At 40.7% G+C, this 23289-nt stretch overlaps 1 protein-coding gene across 1 annotated transcript in view; it reads left to right on the forward strand.

Moving 5' to 3' along the window:
• The window catches only part of TAL1 (TAL bHLH transcription factor 1, erythroid differentiation factor), a 56339-nt gene extending 43196 nt beyond the window's left edge, over window positions 1-13143 (forward strand). Inside the window, exon 4 of the mRNA XM_073593588.1 lies at window positions 6854-13143. Coding sequence (XP_073449689.1) covers window positions 6854-7272 — 419 coding nt within the window. The 3' untranslated portion in view covers window positions 7273-13143. The remainder of the gene's footprint in view (window positions 1-6853) is intronic.
• The last annotated feature ends 10146 nt before the right edge of the window (window positions 13144-23289 follow it).

A 23289-nucleotide genomic window follows, 5' to 3' on the forward strand; every position in this document is an offset into this window, starting at 1 on the left:
ACGAATTGCTATGCTTTCAAATTTTGTACGAAGTACGAAATTTCGTTTAAGAATTTCGGATCCAAATTCCTAAGGAACATTTGTAATTGTTACAAACCCAACAGTTAAAAACCCAGGAAGTCAGCACAGCCCAGGGATGGTGGGAGCCCCTCATAATGATAAATTCATCATAACGAACATTTGAACATTACGAAAAGTTAACGAACCTAACGAAAATTCATATTTCATACGAATTTAAATTGAATTTCAGACACGAATTAAGAAATACGGAACAAAACGAATTTATTGACGGCGCACATGTCTAGTCGCTGTAGATCTGAGGGAAGATCTGAAATGAGGGGAAGCTCTGCTGATTTTATCATCCAATCATGAGCAAGCAATAATGCTGTTTTTTTATTTTCCTTGCATGTCCCCCTCAGATCTACAGTGACTGTACTTCCAAGTGCAATTCCAAGTGCACTTGCAGTGCACTTGTAGTGCAAGGTGGGTTTGCTTTTCCGTAAATAACCCCCGAAGTCTCCTTGGATGCGTGATGTAAATCTAAGGAGGCAGTGGGCTGGTTGGGGGACGTCATTCTCATTAAACCTGGAAGTGTGGATATTTAAAATAAAGAAAAAAATGTAACTGTCCAATCGTGGAAAAGTATGGGGGAAGGAGGAAACTCTGCAAAGTGGGTCGAGAGAGTGAAGGCTTGCTTTGGCCTAAAATTTTCAATATAGCAAAATGTTAGCCATCATAGCAAACTTATCTATACAGTATATCAATTTTTTTGATATATAAATGTGGGTTATTTTATATATGCCTCAACCCCCGTTTTAATAGTTTAACCGTAATTTTTTTTTTTGCGTTAGGTTTGCTAGTCCTTTAAATCAGGAACCCTGCACATCTAGCTCCCATCTTTCTCCGTCTCACTCCATAAGTGTTGGGAATTTGCCATAGGATTCTATTGGTTTGGCACAGGTAGAGGGTACTGAAGGATTGTGGGACCTGGAAGTGCACAATGCAATACTGTGAAATGGAAACCCAGTGGAACTGGGACACAGAGTGGAGTCATATACATACACTAAAGTCTCGTACACACGATCGGATTTTCAGACGGGAAATGTGTGATGACAGGCTGTTGGTGGAAAATCCGACCATTTGTACGCTCCATCGGACAATTGTTGGATTTTCCGCTGCCAAATGTTGGATGGCAGGTTTTAAAATTTTCCGCGGACAAATGTCTGTTGTTGGATTTTCCTAGCGTGTGTACACAAGTCCCTCAGACAAAAGTCCAAAGTACAAACACGCATGCTCGGAAGCAAGGACAAGCCAGAAGCGGTCGGTCTTGTAAACTAGCATTCGTAATGGAGAATTAATATTGGTGACGTGGCAAATTATGAATTCTCCAAATGCAGCGCACAATTCTCTTCTTCTTTAATGGGTTAATAATGAAGCTGCTTTGCTGGTGATACTGATGAAGTTATTGCAAACACATTTTCAAAGGCTTTTATTTTACTAAGATATGAATAATAATTTTATTATATTTTTTTTTTGAGCAAGTTACCACAACACCATTATCCCGTAGTTTTTAAGATTAAAGATACAACTATGTTGGTGTCCCTTGTCAATTTTACATTGTATTTTTTTAAATGTAACTGCCTACTCCCAAACTGTCATTTGAAGTAAAACACATAGCCAAGTATTATTCTCCACAATTTTTTTATTGTGCATTAAAAAAAGAAAACAAATAAAATTAGACATGCTATCTGCCAATAGAACTTAACCTAAAAGTGCATTCTATGCATCCAAAAATATAGAAAATATAACAAATCAAATCATTATTATTCAACCAAAAAATAAAATAAAAGCCTCATACATGTGTCCTACTTCTTAATATAGGGGGTCAACAATGCCAAGAGTAAGTAAATGCAGGGGTCGATCATCCAGAGATAATTCCAATAAACATCTGGATTATTCTCCTGGAGCTCCCGCAGCAAAGGCATATGACATAATTGGTCACGATTAATAAAGCAACCAATTTTTGGTCCAAGAAATCCTCCTCCTCCTGTTCCTGGACTGGACTTGGCTCAAAGCAATAACTCCAAGGCCAATAATAAATAACACGTTATCTCCTCCGATTCCGCAACATGTCTGGTTGACGAACGGCCGTTCAGAAACGAACTGAAAAGCACGAAATGAAAAGACTGAAAAGCGTTAATGAAAAGCATGAATCACTCAAACTTCTACCAACATGAAATTAGCAGAAGGAGCCCAAAGGGTGGTGCTAAAGAACTGAAAAACCACGTAGTACGTCACTACCTTCGTGTTTGTTGGCCGACAATTCCTTGCCATTTTTATGCAAGACAAAATCCAGGCACACGCCTTCGGACAAAAGTCCGAGGTTTTGTCTGTGGAAAATCCAATCGTGTGTACGAGGCTTAAGCTTACTTCTTCATCCTCCTTCAATCAACCCTGTAAAGTTGTGTTCTCCTTTAACATTGTCTGAATGCTTGCTTATTGTTGGAAAGGTACATATATAAATATATATATATATAAATATATATTTTTAATCACTCATCTCTGGCTTGCGCTGGATTTCGATGTATATTACAGCATTTTCCATTAATGTCGTACTGTTCAGTGTTACGTCATGAGTTCGTTTTCTGCATTTTCTGCAGAAAGTCAGTAACCAGGCCTGGTACCCAATTTAACCTTTTCTCTCCACATCCAGCAGGGGAAGGACTCATTTTGTAAAGCCGTTTCGGTGATACAGTCTACGTGCTATGTAGAAGTTTTTTTTAATTTTTGTTTTTGTTATATAATGTAATATTAAAAATGTTCCTAAATAAAAAATTCTACAAACAGTGACTTTTGGCTCTTTGGACGGTTCTTCTGCGTGAGCGCAACATTATTGTTCATAATATTACTATTACAATTCGTAGTGATATAATAATCAAGATGATATAACTTTGTCGTATCTGGAGGATTACTTTCAAAGAAAATGATTTAGACTAAAGATATGTATACACGGAGTGAATTTCATTTGGTTCCTGATCAACCAGCTAAAATTTGCTCCATGAGTAGTCCTTTCGGCACCTTACCACCTGAAATCTTTTAATTGAAAAATGAAGGACCCAGGTGGAAAATTGTCAGCTGAACAGCAGCGCCTGCATCCAATCCAATTAAAGGCAGGAACTGTTCGGGTATTTTTTAGAGCTGGTGGCAACGGCAGTTAGAATACAATAGCCTGCAGTGGGAGATTTGCCCATGTTTGCTGGCAACAGGCTAAAGGAAAACATTCTATGTGTGTATGATTGGCTTAAACCCAAAAGCAAACATTGATTATATTTCAGCTTACCAATTCTTAGAGGTGGTGGTTGCATTTGTTTTCTTTTTTTAGGCTTTCTTTCCTTTATTTTCTCCCTGTGTTTTGGCCAGTAAGTCTGTTTTTCAACAGAACAAGCTGTCCTGCAAATGTAGCTAGTTAGAGTGTTAAAGCGGGGGTCCACCTATCTATCGTTTTTTTTTTTTTTTTTTTAGTTCATTCACAAACTTTTCTTCTCAGCATTACATACTCACATATTGTGTGTAATATGTCCACATGTGTCAGATTTCGTCGGAAAGAATAACTTATATTATTCACTGCAGGCGGTTTCCATCTTCATTGTGGGCATTTGAAGCCCACAAGCATTTATTTCCTGCATGTGGTGAATGCTGTGCTCCCAGCATTCACTGCTCGTTCCCGCACATGCTCAGTGGCATCCTGGGAAGCCTGAGACTAGCTCCCAGGAGTCTGGGAGAGGCTAGAAACACGCCTACTCCCACGGGAGGAGAACCAGGAAGTGCAAAGAAGAATAGAAAAATAAAAGGTAATTACGGCGATTTAAATTTTTTTAAACGGCATGTCAGCATCTAGGCAAGGAAGAGAATACATACAGATATTGTTCAAAATTTGTGTGGAACCCCGCTTTAAGACCATTTACCACTGACAGGGGTGCTTACAATGATCACCTTTTATTTACTCATGCAAAACCTTTATCCCAAAAGTTCAAACAGACTGTTGCTGTAACTGCTTGCGCAACTGCAGTGTGACCTGGATTTCAACTTCAATTTATTTACTGTGTCTAAATCTGTTAGGCCTTTTCACATGGGGCAGATTCTGCTCTGATCAGCAGGGGGTCGGCTCACAGATCCCATGTTGATCGGAGCAGAGGGAGTGGATGACACATCTGCGTCTGTTTCTACAGAGCAAACGCGGACAGAGCCTGCCCTGCTCTAAGCTCTATAGGTTTTCCTTACTCCTCTGTCCGTTTACACCCAACTACCCTCCAATCTGATCCACCTAAATGGAGGAGAACAGATCCCCTTCCATTTTTTTTTTTTTTAGTGGACTGGATCGGACCCAGAGGTAGGCAGGTGTAAATGAACACAAGTCAATTTACACCAGCCTGTCCATAGGAATGCATGGAACTTCTGATCAGGTCCACCTGAAAAACTGTGAAAGGGGCCTTAGTCCATCTAACACTCCCCTCCCCCTAGAATGACAATGCCCCTGTGCTCCTCCATCAAGAGTGGGGGCACTCGAACACAGGCAGGCAGCAGAAAGAAGAGGGATTTGGTAATGTAACAAAGGTTGACTAAACAAATACAATTGACAGATCCCTCCAATAAAAGAGGTAGTATACTCACCTCTTTGGAGATCTGTGTCTTCTACCTCCCTACTTTTCAGCATGCCTCCATCCTTCAATGCCCACTACAATATTGTGGCCTGTAGTGATGTAGGAATCAGAGGATGGAACCACAGTGTGCTGCAGGGGGCACAGGCATCTGACAATCCAGGATGTGTAAAATGCTAAGGAGTCTGGCAGAGGATGCAGTGTTTTGCAAAGCAGATAGGGGAAGTATCCAATAAACATAGCAAAGTTTGGGGCAGGCAGCAGACAGAAGAGGGATCTGGTAATGTAACAAAAGTTGGAATGAACAACAGATAGGAGAAGTGTCCTTAAACATAGTTACATAGTTAATCTGGTTGAAAAAATAAACCATCCAGTTCAACCAACACATAGCAAAGGCCAGGGCAGGCAGCAGACAGCGCAGGAGGATGCAATGTTTTGCAAAGCAGACAGGGGAAGTATCCAATAAACATAACAAAGGTCGGGGCAGGCAGCAGACAGAAGGGGGAGAAGTGCCCATTGAAGGAAAAGTGTGCATTGAACATAGTTACATGGTTAATCAGGCATTCAGTAATGTAACAAAGGTCAGGGCAGGCAGCAGGCAGTACAGGCATTCAGTAATGTAACAAAGGTCAGGCCAGGCAGCAGGCAGTACAGGCATTCAGTAATGTAACAAAGGTCAGGCCAGGCAGCAGACAGTACAGGCATTCAGTAATGTAACAAAGGTCAGGGCAGGCAGCAGACAGAAGAAGTATCTAATAAACATAGTAAAGGTCACAGCAGGCAGCAGACAGTACTGTAGAGGGATTTAATAATGTAGCACAGGTCAGTAACAGGAACAAGCAAGCAAAGCCAGTGCCACAGATGCACTTGGTCAGCAGAAAAACACTACCACAAGAATCAAGGTACAATTTCTTCATCTGCTGTGTGGGGCTGGAAGGCTGTGTCTGATTGCCAGGCATCTGGAAAGCTAGCTGAGAAGAGGAGCAGTGCTGCATCTCATTACTCAGCAACTGGAGCACAGGCCCCTCCTGGAAGGAAAGAGGGCTAGGGTTGGAACTGGACAACGGGGCCACTAGTGGAGAGGTAAGTATGTACGGGCAAGAAAAAGACTGGTAAAGTGCCATAATCCATAGCTACCAATCATATTTCTGCTTACTGTATACACATGGAAGAAGGTTGTTATCTAAAGGATGTGGGATTTCTTTGTTCTACATTACTTTATCCAAATAAATAACCATATACTGTAATTATATAAGGGTATGGCAGGGCTGGCACCAGATAGTGCTTAGAGAGGGTATTTAAGACATGAAGGCAGAAACCACAATTAAAACCTTTTTCTACTGTACTAAAAAAATGTGTTTTCAGTACTGTCTCTACCTCTTTCCCATAATTTCCTGCCCCATGAACCCATTGTCACTGGAACCGAAAATGAGGGGAAATCTCCTCTATAAGGATACAAACATCAATAAAAAAACAGAAAGAGGCTCTAACCCTTCCCCATGCTATACAAATCAAAATGATTTTTCTGGATCTGGACCTAAGTGGTGGGCACCCTTACTATGGGAGAAATTCTGTATATGGAAATACTATTATCATTAGAAATGCTTGGGAGAAAGGGAGGCTGCTTAATGAATTTAGAGGAGGCATTACCACCTATTGCATCATAATAACGCTGAGCCTGGTAGATTGAACAGCAGTAGTAGTGTTGTTGACAATATTTTATTTTCTGGCAGGATCAACAGCTATTTTTCTGTACTTGTAGTAGTTTTGTTTGCTGAGAAGTGGAAAAGTATGCATGCATTGCAGAGGTATACTACATATATTCTTATTTTGTCTAGACATACACATTAATAAATAATGTCCTCTATGCCTCTGTAGTTATACCACTGCAAGAAAGTCACGAGTACTCTCATAATTGTCCCATAGAAAGCACAATGAACTCTCTGCAAATGTACATAGGCTGGACTTGATGGACTTGTGTCTTTTTTTCAACCTCACCTACTATGTAACTATGTAACTATGTTCCACAGTTAATATGCACCTGTGGTGCTGCCACCACTGCCTATAATTAATTTAATTGTGTAATATCTGAATGCTAAGTTAAGGCTTTCTCCTTAGTTACATTGAGATCTGATGGTTAAATGGACACATGCCCATAATTTGATCTTTTCTTAAGATATTTAATTTTTTTTCAGGAGGTCCTCAGACAAAGGTGACCCGTCGTATCTTCACAAACAATCAAGAAAGATGGAGGCAGCAGAACGTGAATGGGGCTTTTTCTGAGCTCCGCAAGCTCATTCCCACTCACCCTCCAGATAAAAAGCTCAGCAAGAGTGAAATATTACACCTGGCTATGAAATATATTAACTTCCTAGCCAAACTTCTCGATGACCAAGAGGAAGAAGGCAACCAAAGGAGCAAAATAAGTAAAGATAATGGCATGGTCCAACAACATCTCCTCCAAGACATACTTTCCCCAAAGTCAAGTTGCGAAAGCATATTAGACGGTGCGCCAAGCCCAGACAGCTTCTCAAAAGACAATGACACAATGGACTCCAAACACAGCAGAAGCCTCCACCAGTCTATGCTCCCAATTGAAAGTAATGGGCAGTGATCACACCTTTGGGGAAGAAAGATACCCTATTGATTGTCTATTGACTGGGACCTATTGGCTTGGGCCATATTCCCTCCTCACTGTATTTACTGACATATCTGGAATGGAAAAACAACATTTCTTCTTAAGGTACTCTAAAAAACCCTCAAAGTTTGACCATTCAAGACATGTCTACAATGGAAGAAAGTTTTCTAAGAGGAACTCTCAAAACTGGCCATCTCTCTCAGTTCAGATTTTCTTTTAAGGGTTTGCCCACACTCTCCAAACATGTAGCAGTTTGATATTGCTGTATATGCAACTAGGGAGCTAAATAATACTAAAGACAATGTTCCATGTTTTGAAAAAGTACAAACAGCTCACAGACCAAATGAGCTACGCAAAGAGTTTTTAATTCAATACAAAATACTACTTTTCAGGTGAAAATTAGAAAAGCTTGTGTTTCAAATGGTAACTTAGCTGTAAAAGAAGCTAATCTTATTTTCATGTTGGGACTCTTCTTACAAAGCATCTCTGGTGATTAAAGTTAAGGGATTTGGGACCCTATAAGACTATACAATGGAAATATTTTTGTGTGGTACCTATTGGGAAGAAGGTACAGTATATATACATTGGTTATACTTGTTCATGATACAAAAGTATTTCTATTATTTATGATAGAGCAGCATAAGGCCACATGATGTGTAGAACAGTAGAACCATGAGTAACATACAGTATTATATACAATTTTACAAACTGCAGTGCCATTTGGTACCATGGGTGGTGTTGCTTTGATGAAGACACATTTGGGTATATGCAAAAAGCAGGGGTGGGTAACATGTAGCAGCCAATAAGACATCAGGTTTCATTAGTCTTATATTGTTGAAAATTGCTCTAAAAAGGGATTAGTGCTCCCCACTACATTTTGTACTATATTATTAAACAAGATAGGACGGTGCAAGGACCATTGGTTTCCCGCAACCCATAGCCACCAATCAGATGCCAGAATTTAGCTCCATAATGCAAAGTCATTGCTGTCTGCATTGCATGGGCAATCAATGTGCAAAATGCAGTAAGCAATAGAAACCAATCTGAAATTGTCTTTAAACATTGACACTTCAAAGTTGATGCAAGCTGAATTCTAGATGCTACATATTATTTGTGTATTTCCTATGTCATTATTACGCTTTGCTCTGCCCTAATGAGTAATCCTCATTATTTTTAAACAAGCCCAAAAAAGATTATTTTATAGAAGCTAGTGCTTAAGAATATGGGGAAGATTTACTAAAACTGCAGTTTTATAGGGCGTACACACGGTCGGACTTTGTTCGGACATTTCGACAACAAAATCCTAGGATTTTTTCCGACGGATGTTGGCTCAAACTTGTCTTGCATACACACGGTCACACAAAGTTGTCGGAAAATCCGATCGTTATAAATGCGGTGACGTAAAACAAGTACGTCGGGACTAAAAACGGGGCAGTGGCCAATAGCTTTCATCTCTTTATTTATTCTGAGCATGCGTGGTACTTTGTCCGTCGGATTTGTGTACACACGATCGGAATTTCCGACAACGGATTTTGTTGTCGGAAAATTTTATCTCCTACTCTCCAACTTTGTGTGTCGGAAAATCCGATGGAAAATGTCCGATGGAGCCCACACACGGTCGGAATTTCCGACAACACGCTCCGATCGGACATTTTCCATCGGAAAATCCGACCGTGTGTACGGGCCATTAGAGTGTACAGAGTGCAAAATCTGGTGCAGCTCTGCATAGAAGCCAATCGGCTTCCAGGTTTTATGTCAAAGCCTAAATGAACAAGCCGAAGTTAGAAACTGATTGGACACCATGCTGAACTGCACCAGATTCTGAGTGTTCCAGTTTTAGAAAAACTACCCAATGGCGTTTTTGCCTATAGTAACCAATCCAAAGGCAGAAGATAAAGGACAATGCTGTAGGTAATAGGACTGTGTTAATTTTGCGGTTTTAAGGTGACCTAAAATGTTTCCAGTTGCCTTTGTATAGAGCAAAAGTCCCTTCTTTGTTTTTCAAGAGCGACCAACTTCCTTGGGTTTTATGGCAGTCATCAAACCTACCAAAATAGCCAAGTCTTTGGAATCAAAAGACATTGATATTTTGGTTACTTATTGAAATTGTACATTTTCATTTACATTTTTAATGTGCCGTGCCAGTTGGTCTCTTTGAAGGTACTGGGGCATAATATTTGGAAAAAAAATACACACATGAAAAAATTAATTCTTTTATATTCAATCACCATATCATTTGCTTATACTTTCCACAACTACTGTGATAACATATTGGTGAAATCTCCAATTATCCCATTCTCTTTTCAAAAGGTGCTATATCTAGCAGAACCTCATGATTGACGTTAGTGGTCTACCATTTGGATTTTTCCAGTGTAACATATTTAAACCATTTGCCAACCCCATACATTTCATGCATTTTCATGTCACTTAGAGATTTAACTTTTTGATCCTGTATTCATGATTTTTTTTTCAAAGCACTAAAGCAATGGTCTACATAGGTTGCTAACTCTTTCAAAAGAAAGAGGAGACAGAGGGTTTTCCCTTCTGTGCGTGTTCTTTGTAGTTGACATTGCCAACTACAGTCTTCTTATGCCTCGTACACACTATTTGACATTCCGACAACAAAATCCATGTTTTTTTTACCAACGGATGTTGGCTCAAACTTGTCTTGCATACACACGGTCACACAAAGTTGGTTGGAATTTCCGAACGTCAAGAACGCGGCGACGTACAACACGTACGACGAGCCAAGAAAAATTAAGTTCAATAGCCAGTGCTGCTCTTCTGCTTGATCCCGAGCATGCGTGGAACTTTGTGCATCAGAATTGTGTACACACGATCGGAATTTACACGAACGGATTTTGTTGACGGAAAATTTGAGAACCAGATCTCAAATTTTGCGCAACGGAAATTCCGATGGAAACTGTCTGATGGAATTTCCGACAAAAGGCTCCCATCGAACATTTTCCGTCGGAAAATCCGACCATGTGTACGGGGCATGTGTTTTTTTTTTCTAGCCTTAGGGCCCGTCCACGCTAGGTGTGTTAAGCTGTGTTGATCAGCATTGTCAACACCATACACATACTTTGGTGTACGCTGTTTAAAGCGGGGTTCTACTCAAATTTTTAACTTAATCTTACCCCCTTCAGTTAATTGCATAGATGTTCAAATGCCGCACGAAAAATTTTTTTATTGCTGTAATTACCTTTATATTGTACTTTATTGTGGCACTTCCTGTCTCTCCTCCCATGAGAGTAGGCGTGTTTATTGCCTTTCCCCGGCGCCGCACTGTCTCCCGGGAGCTTAGTGTCAGGCTTCCCAAGATTCAGTGTGGGAAACAATGATCATGGGTGTGAACAAGCTGTGAATGAACAGCATTCACCGCATCCAGGAAATCAGTGCTTGTGGGCTTCACATGCCCATAAGCAAGATGGAAACAGCCAGCTACACATTTTTAAAGTTATTCTTCAGTACGAAAACAGACAGAGGCGGAAATATTACACCCAAACTGTGAGTATTATTTTGGGATTAGCAAAGTGTCTCAATGACCTAAAAAAAAAAAAAAAAAAAGATTGGTCGCCGGACTCCCACTTTAAGAATACGGCATGTCTTCATTTTTAAACAGCGCAACACACAGAGCTGCATGTCATTGCAATACAATGCGTGACAATACTCTGCACTGCATAGAGTTGAAAGCAATGCCATTTTGTGACATTTTAATAAATAAAATAAAAATGAAAAAAGTAACAGTGCGATGTGTTGTAACAATAAGCATACAGTGTCCTATTTTATATAAGTAAAGTTATTGCCCTGCTTATTTTTGTGTCATTGGCAAACACTGAGATTGAGCTATTTATCCCATCCTCTATATTATTTAGGAATACATTAAACAGCATTGGTCTCAAGAGCCTGCAAAAGAAGAAAAAATAAGACTGCATATACTGACCTTTACTTACCTTTACGGTGACCTGTTTTTTGAAAAGCCACTGCTTTACTGATCGCTGTCCTCTGCAAATATTTCACTGGTCGCCTGGGTCGAGTACCTGCTCCCCCCCCCCCACACTGTTTGCAGTGGTTTCTCCTGGGATTCTGTCCTGTAAGGATATACAAGTCAGCAGTAAGCAGCAGGGGAGCAGGTTATTCACACACCCAGAAGTGAGTGAATACTTGCAAAGGGCGTTAAGCACAGAAGTGGCAGCTTTTTAAGGAAAAGTAAGCATATGCAGTCTTTTTTTTTCTTGCAGGTATGTTTTATGTCCAAATGGCCCTGTGCTGATGGATTCACTTTAAAGAGAAAATTGCCCCCTCCTTTTTCTTCTTTTTTTTTTTTAAATCCCATTTGAACTTTTTTCACTGGATTGTCCTTCATAAACATACTCACATGACCAGCGAATACAGAGATGCTCCACAGTAATAGTTTTGCTGCTGCTTCTCCCCAGGTTCCACACCACTGCACATGCGCATGATCAGGGTGCTGGCTTCAAGGATTTACAAGAGACATCCAGAGCATGTGCAAAAGATTGTCCCTGAAGCCTCCTGAGAAGTCTATCATACATCCTAGGAGGCTTCAGGGGCAATCTTCTGGGCAGTGGGCCAGTTGAGGGATGTTATTCTTACCTAGGCTAGACACTCAGAAGTGTGGATATTTAAAATAATTTTAAAACATGCAAATGTCTGATTGTGGAAAAGTATGGGGGAAGGGGGAAACTCTGCAAAGTGGATCAAGAGAGTGAAGGTCTGCTTTGGCCTAAAATTTCCTGCTGACATAGAAAACTTACCTATTTGTCAATTTTCTTTCTATGTAAATGTTGGTTCTTTTACATATGCTTATTCTAGCTTTTTTTTTTTTTTTTTTTAATAGTTCTACTGAAAATTAATATTTTGTTTTAAGTTTGCTCATCCTTTAAATCAAAAACCCAGCACATCTAGCTCCCACCTTTTTCCTTCTCATTCCATAAGTGTTGGGAATTTGCCGTAGGATTCTATTGGTTTGACACTTGGCACAGGTAGAGGGCATAGCTCCAAACTGTCCCTCATTTCGAGGGACTGTCCCTGATTTGGAGCAATGTCCCTCTGTCCCTTTTTCCCCCTCATTTTGGTCTGATCCATATAGTTGTATATAAAATGCACTTTTTATCTTTCAAAAAGTGTTTCCCAGTGCTAAACCTTTCATCTAAATTCAAAATTGCTGCATTTGTAAATGTTAAAAGCTAATATAAAGGAATAGGAGTGGCAAAAAAGCCCTTGTGGATTTAATTAACCTTTTTTTTTGCTTAATTCTCCTTTAATGGGGTGTGTCAGGGAGGCGTGTCCTATGCCTACCTACGTTTTGCTAGTAGGTGTCCCTCATTCCTATCTCAAAATGTTGGGAGGTATGGTAGAGGGTACTGAAGGATTGTGGGACCTGGAAATGCACAATGCAATACTTTGAAATGGAAACCTGATGGAACTGGGACATAGAATGGAGTCATATACACACACTAAGCTTTATTCTTCATCCTCCATCACTCAACCCTGTTAAATTGAGTTCTCCTTTAACATTGTAAAGGTCACATGAATGCTTGCTTATTGTTGTAAAGGTACATATAAAAATATAAATATATATTTTTTATCACTCTTCTTTTGCTTGCACTGGATTTCGATGTATATTACAGCATTTTCCATTATTGTCGTACTGTTCAGTGTTACGTCATGAGTTTGTTTTCTGCATTTTCTGCAGAAAGTCAGTAACCAGGCCTGGTACCCAATTTAACCTTTTCTCTCCACATCCAGCAGGGGGAGGGTTAATTTTGTAAAGCCGTTTCGGCGATACAGTCTACGTGCTATGTAGAGGTTATTTTTCTTGTTTTGTTTTTGCTATATAATGTGATATTAAAAATGTTCCTAAATAAAAAAAATTCTACAAACAGTGACTTTTGGCTCTGTTAGGTTCAACTTTTAAATAAGTTGCTTTAAGTTTATATTGCTTTGTCAAATTATTGCTTCATATAGGAATTAAGACACAGAGTCAGAAATCCGTGTATCAGTTCTTGAGCATAATGGACTGCTGCCTTTACTTCTTTCAAAGGCCTTTTATACAAACAATAGCATTAGCACAACCCCCCCACACAGGGCAAGGGTAAACAACAACAGGAGTCACCTGGGTTACGAACACAAGCTTCAACACCATGGCAATATAGTTACAAGAAAACAAAAGCAGCTTCAATTGAGTTCAACAGCCAAAAAGTTAAAAACAGATTTACATGTAGGCATCATATTAAGTGAGAACTCTAAATTAAATCCCTGACCTTATCAATTTCCCCCTTTGACATCATCCTCTCCTTCCCCCTGGGTCCTCATGAATAAGTTCTAGTCAGTTTTTCCCTAGAGTCCTTTCCCTGACCGCGAGTTGTCAGAGGGGTAGAACCCATCCCCCTAGGTATTACCAACATCTTAAAATTCAAGAAGAGGAGTTTTATAGGAGTAGGGTGATGTCAATACACATTTATCGGTATGCCCTGTCTATTCTCCTAATTTTCCTATTTATTTTTCTGTATACACATATATTTGTGATTGTAAGTGATATTAATATTAGAATAATAATTACCATTGGACTTAACAACCAGTGAAAGGTATTGGTTGCTGTAGAAGACATTCCACTGAATATATCCCACCAATGTGGTGCAGTATCCTGTTGTATCTGTGAGGAAAGATGCACTAGTCTACCTTTGTCAATAATTGCAGATACGAGGTTATTCTGTAGGGTATGTTCTAGTGTTTCTATGTGTTGTCTTAACAACTCTGATTGTTCCAAAACCTGTTTTAGTGGGTCTAAAGAAATTATAAAGGGTGTAGTGTCAGTGAGATTATGTACCTCATAGACCGAAGAGAATATCTTATCGGCGTCTGGTTCAAAAAGATAGGTGTCGTTACCCCATTGTAATATTTTAATCTTTTTTATACATCCCGCAAACGGCGCCGATTTATTTAATGCTGACATGGTGCGGTTGTCATTAGTAATGATACAAATATGCTGGGGTCCTATTTCTATGAATCTATTGTTCACATTTATCGGTGTTCTTTGCATTTTGCATATGCTAGTTTGGTATTTTAACAAGCAAGGTTCATATACTGGGGAACTTCTGCCACATACCATTCCCTTATTAGTTCCTTCACATAGAGTTAAATCATGGGTTCTGTTTCCTTTATCTACATATTTCCCATATATTTCTGGATACCAAAACTCGTCATTAATTACTAGTGGCATGACCACTATTTTACACATTTCCATTACATCTGCTACCCGATATGCTTCAAACCTTCCTACACACCATTTCTCCTCACATTCTATCTTTTCCCCTTTTACTTGGAACCATACACCATCGTCAGTTAAACCCTTAAAATATTTCATCCAGGTATGATAATTTCCCAACTGTAGTTCAGTCCTGGCCCTATTTATTTGTATATGATAGGATAAGAGGTTAAAAGAGCACTGTGTGAAATTTACAAACTGTTGACTTTGATTCCACAGCTGGAGCTCTGCTCCTATCGTGTGATTTATTAACCCTCCCAAAAATTGTAATAGGGGTATTTCTTGCAGTTGGGTTTCAAAAGTGGTGGGTAACCATTTGCTTGTGATAGTCAAGCTGTCAGCTATGTGTCCCCCTGCATGCTTCCATCTGTTGTTCATTTCTTCTATCTCTACCGAGTTTAAAATTCCCATCCCTGTACCTGTCAGTCCCAATAGTGTGTCATACCATTCTCGTTTATACCTACACTCCGGTATAGAGGGAAAGGTGATATTGAATTTTATTTTTGTTTTCTGTTGTGATGTTGATACATTTATGCAAGTGTTTGGTACGGGTGTTAATATGGAAGATTCAATTATTGGCGTTACTTCTTCCTCCATTTGTATGTGAAATCCATAGGCTTCTGCACTCCAATACCACCCATCATTTCTCTCTTCCCTCCACCAAGATGCACAGAGGAAAGTACTGGATTGATTAACGGTAATATCTGTCAGATTAATCATTCCTTCGGTTATATTCCCTCCTTCTGCCATGACTGTTAATATTTGGTACATTTGTCCCACTACCCGTTCCCGGGCTTGTTTCCATGTCTGTGAAAGGGATATTTTATGACACCTATGGTTCTTACTATTGTTAAAGGGGAAACCCATATTATCATTCCACTGGAAAGTTACGGTTACTTCTGAGAGGGGGTCTGCCTGTATCCATGCTATACCTACATCTACATGAAACGGTCGCCTATGTCCTTCAACAGTATAATTACCCACAGTGTAATCCTTATTTATCTCATATCCTGATACATTTGCTACTTTAGGATCATCTATACTCCATTCAAAAGTCATTGTTTCTTCTACCTCAAGTACATTAATACCAGGAGTCCATGCATATATTTGTAAAACAACAATCTTCAACAAAAAATATGTAAGTAGATATTTCATCATGTTGTTTTCTCGGGTTGTTTCTTGCAATGTGATGCGTGTATCCAGGTAGGTTTTCCTTCCAGCTTTACTGAGGTGGCTGTGGTCAAGAGTACTTGGTAAGGACCTTCAAACCTGGGTTCCAATGTCTTTCTGGTGTGTTTCTTTACATATACATAATCCCCTGGTAGCAGCATATGTGTACCTGTTATTGAATTAGGGTCTGGAAGAGAAGAATACACACTTTTGTGGATCTTAGTTAGACGTTGTTGTAATTGTATCACATATGCAGTCAAACTATCGCATTGCAATTGCATACTCTGTGGAAAGTATAAACCCAATCTAGGTGCATTCCCAAAAAGTATCTCATATGGGGATAATCCTGTCTTTCCTGTTGGAGTGTACCTTATAGAGAACAAAGCCAAAGGCAGGCATTCTGGCCAAGGCTTGTTTAACTCTTGCATGGCTTTTTGTATTTTTAACTTTATTGTCCCATTTACTCTCTCCACTGATCCCGAACTCTGTGGGTGGTAAGGGGTGTGAAAACTTTGTTGAACCCCTAACATGGTCATCACATTCTGCATGATTTCTCCTGTAAAGTGTGTCCCCCTATCTGATTCTATGGTTTCAGGAAGACCAAACCTAGGTATTAACTCAGTAATCAGTTTCTTAGCTGTGGCTTTAGCTGTAGCCGATTTTACTGGATAACTTTCGGGCCAACCTGAGAATAAATCGATACACACGAGGACAAACTCAAAGGGGCCGCTCTTGGGCATTTGTATGTAGTCAATTTGCAGTCTCTGGAAGGGGTATTGGGCCCGGACCTGGTGTTTTCGTGGGGTTTTTACTCTCTGTCCTGGGTTATTCAGGAGACAGATTTGGCAGGCTGCACAGTAGTTTCTTGCAGTGCTACTGAATCCGGGGGCGAGCCATCCTTGGTTCACAATCCTATACATGGAATTGGAACTGACATGTGTGGGTAGGTGAACTGCCGCTGCCATTGCTGGGTACAGAGAGGCAGGTAGGCATATTTTTGCCCCCTTCCCTCCATACATTGTCAAGGTCTGGTGCTGCTCCCATTCTGACCCACTTATCTTTCTCGCTCTCCCCTGCTTGCTCCTGTAATTTACTCAGCTGCTGCCATGTTGGTTCTGGGATACTCACCTCTACCGCTGCTAAGGTCTCAGGGCTTCCTTCCCCTAGAGCTGCCTGTTTTGCAGTCAAATCTGCAAATGCATTTCCTTTTGCCTCAATTGTTTTTGCGCTCGTGTGTGCCGCTATTTTCATGATGGCCACTCGTTTAACCTTTTGAAGATTGTTCAGGACTCTCTTAATCCCTTCTCCATGTTTTACAGGTGTACCTGCTGCTGTCAGATAAGCTCTAGCCTTCCATATGTGGCCATAATCATGCGCTACGCCATAAGCGTAGGCAGAGTCAGTGTAAATATTCCCTTCTCGTCCTTTTAAGTATTCTAGGGCTTGTTCTAAAGCTTTTAATTCTGCCTCTTGTGCTGACATGTGGGCTGGTAAGGGCTGTGCGTCAATTACCTGTGTATCAGTCACTACGGCATAACCTGTGTGATATTTACCCTTGTCATCAGCAAACCTGCTACCATCTATGTACAAAGTGTGCTCAGCGTTTAAAATTGGTGTATCTATAACATGTGGGAATCCCATTGTCTCCTGTTCCATGAGCTGAAAACAATCGTGTTCATTTACTTCCTCAAACAGAAGAGTGTCAGTGTCCTCATCTCCTTCCTTATTAGCACTATTATTCCCCCTTGCCAAATCTGATGACTGAAGAGGCAAAAAGGTAGCCAAATTTAAGGTTGTACAGCGCTGAAAAGTGACATTTGGAGGTAAAAGTAAAGTACACTGTAACCTTAATTGCCTAGCCATGGAAATGTGTTTGGGCTGAACTTGAGACAAGATTGCATGTATGTCATGTGTGGTATGCACTACAACTGGATTGTCTAGAACAATTTCTGATGACTTATCTATGATAATTGACACTGCAGCTACCGCCCGTACACAGGACGGTGAACCTCTGGACACTGGATCTAATGCTGCTGAAAAGTAAGCGATTGGTCTTACATGTGCCTGTGTCAGTACACCTGTGGCGTGTCCAGCGATCTCAGCAACGTATAGATTGAATTTCTTAGTATAATCCGGAATACCAATGGCCGGGGCAGAAATCAATAGCTTTTTCAAAGTGACAAACGACTCATAAGCTACTTCTGTAAGCACATACGGTACAATTTTCAAACAATCGTATAATGGCTGCATCAAAGCGCTAGCATGTGGTATCCATTGTCTACAATATGACACAATACCTAAAAACATACGCAATTGTTTGAAATTCCGTGGGGGTAACATTCCCTTTATCACTTGAACCCTCTCCTCAGTGAGATGTCTTGTACCCTGTGATATACAATGTCCCAGAAAGATAACCTTTTCCTGACACATTTGTAACTTTTTCCTATTAACCTTGCAACCTTTTTCTGCTAGAAATCGCAACAAATTAAGGGTGGTGGCCAAACAAGTTTCTTTGTCAGGGCAGCATAACAATAAATCATCCACATATTGCAGCAATACACAAGAATCTGGTGGTACCCATTCTCCCAACACCGTTTGCAATGCTTGCGAATACAAGGTAGGTGAGTGCGCCATACCCTGAGGTAGGCGTGTCCAGGTCAGTTGCCGATTTTTTATTGAAAATGCAAACCATAGTTGGCATTCTTCAGCAAGTGCGACAGAAAAGAAAGCATTTGCTAAATCTATAACCGTAAAGTACATACTAGTTGAGGGTATTTGTGACAGTAACGTATGTGGATTGGGTACTACAGGTGTCATTGGGGCTAGTATTTTGTTGATTGCTCTGAGGTCTTGGACCATCCTATACTTGACCGGACTACCGGCTATCGTTTTCTTTTTTTACCGGGTGCAAAGGAGTATTTGCCGGCGATTTTACTTCTTTTAAAACTCCACTTTTTAAGAAGGATTGGACCTGCATTTCAATGGCCGCCTCTTGGGGTGCACTGAGTGGATACTGTTTTTGTTGGGGTAGCACTGCTCCTGGAATCAGCTGTAGGGTAACCGGAGGTACGGGCAAAAGTCCAACATCAGCTGGATGCTTTTCCCATAGTTCTTCCGGAAGAGATGACAAGACCTGATCCAAATCTGGAGGTGATGGACCAGACAGTTCTGATTCCTCCTCCAGGTATTGTATCAGGTTACACATCTCCATGTGTTCTTGATCATCGTTTATAGCTAAGGTGACAGTACCATCTGGGTGATAGGTAATATTAGCTCCTATTTTCTGCAAAATGTCAGCTCCTAGCAAATTAGTGGGGGCTCCTCTAGATACCAGAAAACGTGAAAGGAACATATGGTTCCCTATTTTAACTTTTAAGGGTTTTGTGAGCGGCGCGTCGGCTAAAATGCCATCATATCCAGTTATCAATAAAGTGTCAGGTGATTCTTGCTCAGGGAGTAGTTCAGAATCAGAAAGTAACGAACGTGAAGCGCCTGTATCTATTAGACAAGAGATTTTCTTATTACCAACCGTTATAGTAGTCTTAAGCATCTTAGTTTTGGATCTTTCTAAAACTGGGGCGAGTCATGCTCGTGGACCATCTCCCTGCCGTCTGACTTCATCATTATTGTTGTCCCTAGACCAGTTCCTTCTCTGATTAACTTGGTAATCAACACCCTCCTTTCCCTCATCTCTTATTCTCTTTCTGCAGTGGCGTCTGATGTGGCCAGTCTTGTTACAGTAATAACAAGTAAGGGGTTTTGTGATCCACAAATCTGGCAAACCCATCCTCTACCCTCAAGTACAGGATATAACCCTGATTTGTGTGAATTTTTCTCTATATCAGTGTATGGGGGTGGGATGGTTGAAGTAATTTTATTTAAGCTTTCAACATTTTTTGTTCTTCTATCTTTCATGTCCCAACCATTACAATCTGGATTATATTTCCACCCCTCTTCTTTCGCTCTATTTGAAACTTTAATTAAGCATTGAATCTGACGCATCCATTGCTTCTCTAACACCTCCCCTTGTCTGTCCCTTTTTATCTCATTCCATACATCCGGGTCTAAACCCGCTGCTCCTTTCACCTTAAATTTACGAAGGACATCCTTTAAGTCCCGTGCTTCATCTTCCCCACAGATGTTTTTAATTATCTGTGGCACCGTGTAATGCGCTACAATTCCCTGACGGGGTTTTGTGTTCCTCTGGCCCATTCTGACAGTCCAGCCTAGGTGGCGTGTGGGACACTTAGTGTACAATATAAAACACTTAACCAAGTTACACTAGTTCCTCGTTGCCTTTTCCTCCTACGATGCCAGAATACTAAAAACCTCTCCTAAATGAGATTCTTGAAACCGAATTACTTTATATGCTAGTCAACTGACAAAATATTGTGATCAGACTGACGACTACAACATATACAAGCATTCCTTGAAGTGACCAGGTATCCGACTAGATCTCCGGGCTTTATAGAGACCTCATTCCCCTCCCGTATCTGGGAATCCCTCTCATACACTCTTATCCCTGCTTTATGGAGCAGACAGGGCTTATACGTTCAACCCGTCTATGGTTTATGAGTTAGATGTGAGGTTAAGCATAAGCGTCAGACCCCAAAGCTCACAAGCCCTCAAGTTCCCAATCGTGTGAGGTAAGATGCATTCTGTTGCTTAGTTCGGCAATCCCCTTCTAACTCATACCATCCTTGACAAGGCTCATTCACTTTCTCAACAAGACAGACAAGACAAACACAGATAACAAAAACAAACAAATAATTCCAGCAATATAAACTAAAATATGCAGTAATTCTAGACTCACCACTACAGAGGCTGGTGTTTTAAAACCAGGAGAACCGTAACTGACAGAACGGATAGGCACAAATCAGGGGAGCACAGAATATAAGAAAAATAAAGCTTTTTCTTACCTGGCCAGGTTTTTTTTTGATCTGTGGTTCCCGGAATGCCTATTCCTTTTTGTTCCGTCAGCCGCGTTCGTCCACCTCTTGTAGTATCATCGGTGAGTCCCTGTTCGAGCGCCAAAATGTTAGGTTCAACTTTTAAATAAGTTGCTTTAAGTTTATATTGCTTTGTCAAATTATTGCTTCATATAGGAATTAAGACACAGAGTCAGAAATCCGTGTATCAGTTCTTGAGCATAATGGACTGCTGCCTTTACTTCTTTCAAAGGCCTTTTATACAAACAATAGCATTAGCACAACCCCCCCACACAGGGCAAGGGTAAACAACAACAGGAGTCACCTGGGTTACGAACACAAGCTTCAACACCATGGCAATATAGTTACAAGAAAACAAAAGCAGCTTCAATTGAGTTCAACAGCCAAAAAGTTAAAAACAGATTTACATGTAGGCATCATATTAAGTGAGAACTCTAAATTAAATCCCTGACCTTATCAGCTCTTTGGACGGTTCTTCTGCGTGAGCGCAACATCTTTGTTCATTTTATTACTATTACAATTCATAGTGATATAATAATTACGATGGTCAGGGCTTTTTTTTCTCAGAGAATAGGTGCAGGAACTCAACCATGCCCGCCACACTCACATACCTGCCAAATGGCATCAAATAGTAGCTCTTCCCTCTGCATACAACCCCCTCCCTCCACTGCCCTCATCCCCCCCTCCTTAAAAGCTCCACCATCTGTCATATGTCTTACCTTTGTTTCAATATTAAGCTGAAACACCTATCCGGCTGTAGTACCTCCCAGCATACTATAAACTTGCAAGGGAGATTATGGAGTAGGAGCATCAACAACTGGTCACCAGGGAAAAAAATGGAGACCACAGAGGGTGCAGCCTACCACACACCCTCTCCTGCCCATGACTGCACTGAACCCTGGGCACCTGTTCTGTATCTCCCTTGTGCCTGTCCGGCACTTAGTGGGATCTGCACAGGAGATCTGACCTGTGGGCCTGACCTGTGAGCTACTGGGAGATAAGCTATCACTTGTAAACGCAGAAGTTAGACTTCAGGTGTAACCAAGTGATAGTGGTGAGCAGGGAGCAGAAGACCTGAGCCAGAGGTGGTGGAACTGAGCTCCCCCCTTGTTCCTGCTGAAAAAAAGCCCTGACGATGATATAACTTTGTCGTAGGAGGATTATTCAGAAAAAAGATGATTTAGCCTAAGGCTAGCCATACATTATACAATTTTCCTTTAGATTTACCAAAACCCATATAATATAAGGTCAAACCTAAACACTTGCAATTTGAATGCAATCAGGCAGGCCCTTGCACTCCTTAGTTGAAGGGCAATCTAAAGAAAATTGAATAAGAAAATTGTATAGTGTATGGACAGCTTTATGCTAGGTTCACATATATGTGATGCGGGAACCAGCGAGATTCCAGCACCGGTTCCCACATCGCATCTCTCCTACAGGCAGTTCACACTGCCCTCTGCAAACCGCTGCGGGTGTCAATACAATGTTAATGGTACCTGCTGATCGGTTCACAGATTGCAGTGCGAACTCGCACAGGAATCGGATCGCATAGGTGAGAACACCCATATGATCCGATTCTAGTGCAGGGAAAAAAAGGTCCCTGCACTATCTTCCTGCGAATCCAATGCGAGTTCAGCTGAACTCGCATTGCACAGACATTGCATGCAATTGGAACTGCAGATGTCTGTGTTCACACAAGTGTGAACCTGGGCTTAAGCTGGCCATTCATGGAGTGATTCCTGATCAACCAGCTGAAATTTGCTCCATGGGAAAAATTAAGGTGCAAGGGGGAAAATTGTCAGCTGAACCTGCATCTAATCCAACTAGGAACTGTTCAGGTATTTTGACAGCTGGTGGCAATGACCATCAGAATACAACAGCCGCAGTGGGAGATTCGACCATCCATGCTGTTAGCAGGCTAAGGCTGTGTTTCCACTATTGTGTCCCCAAAGTCGCACGATTTTGCCGCGTTTTTTTACCGCGACTTGAAGAAATGCCTGTGTATTCTTGAGGTGTATAGACCTCACATCGCATCAAAGTGGGACCAAAGTAGTGCAGGGACTACTTTGAAGTTGCAGCGACTTGAAGTCGCACAAATATGAATGGTACTCATTGGAAATCGTGGGATATGACTTGTCATGCGACTTTTCAGTCCCAAATCGCGTGAAAAGTCGCACTAGTGGAAACCTAGCCTAAAGGAAAAAATGCTATGTGTGCATGATTGACTTAAAGTGGCAAACTTTTATTATATTTTAGCTTATAAATTCTTAGATGTGGTGGTTGCATCCCTTTTTTTTAGGCTTTCTTTCATTTATTTTTGGCTAGTAAATCTGTTATTTTTCAACAGAACAAGCTGTCCTGCAAATTTAGATTGTTGAGACAAACCATTGACCACTGATGTGCTTGCAATGATCAGCTTTTTTTTATTTATGTAAAACCTTTATCGCAAAGGGAAAAAAAACTGTTGCTGTAACTGCTTGTATAACTGCAGTGTGAGCTGGATTTCAACTTCAATTTGTTTTATGCTCCTGTTGAGCCGCTTTCACTGATTCCTTTCCAATCAGCAGCGGGTCAGCTCCATTG

This window comes from Aquarana catesbeiana, linkage group LG07 (genome assembly GCF_042186555.1).
Source record: "Aquarana catesbeiana isolate 2022-GZ linkage group LG07, ASM4218655v1, whole genome shotgun sequence".
In the NCBI taxonomy this organism is placed as follows: domain Eukaryota; kingdom Metazoa; phylum Chordata; class Amphibia; order Anura; family Ranidae; genus Aquarana; species Aquarana catesbeiana.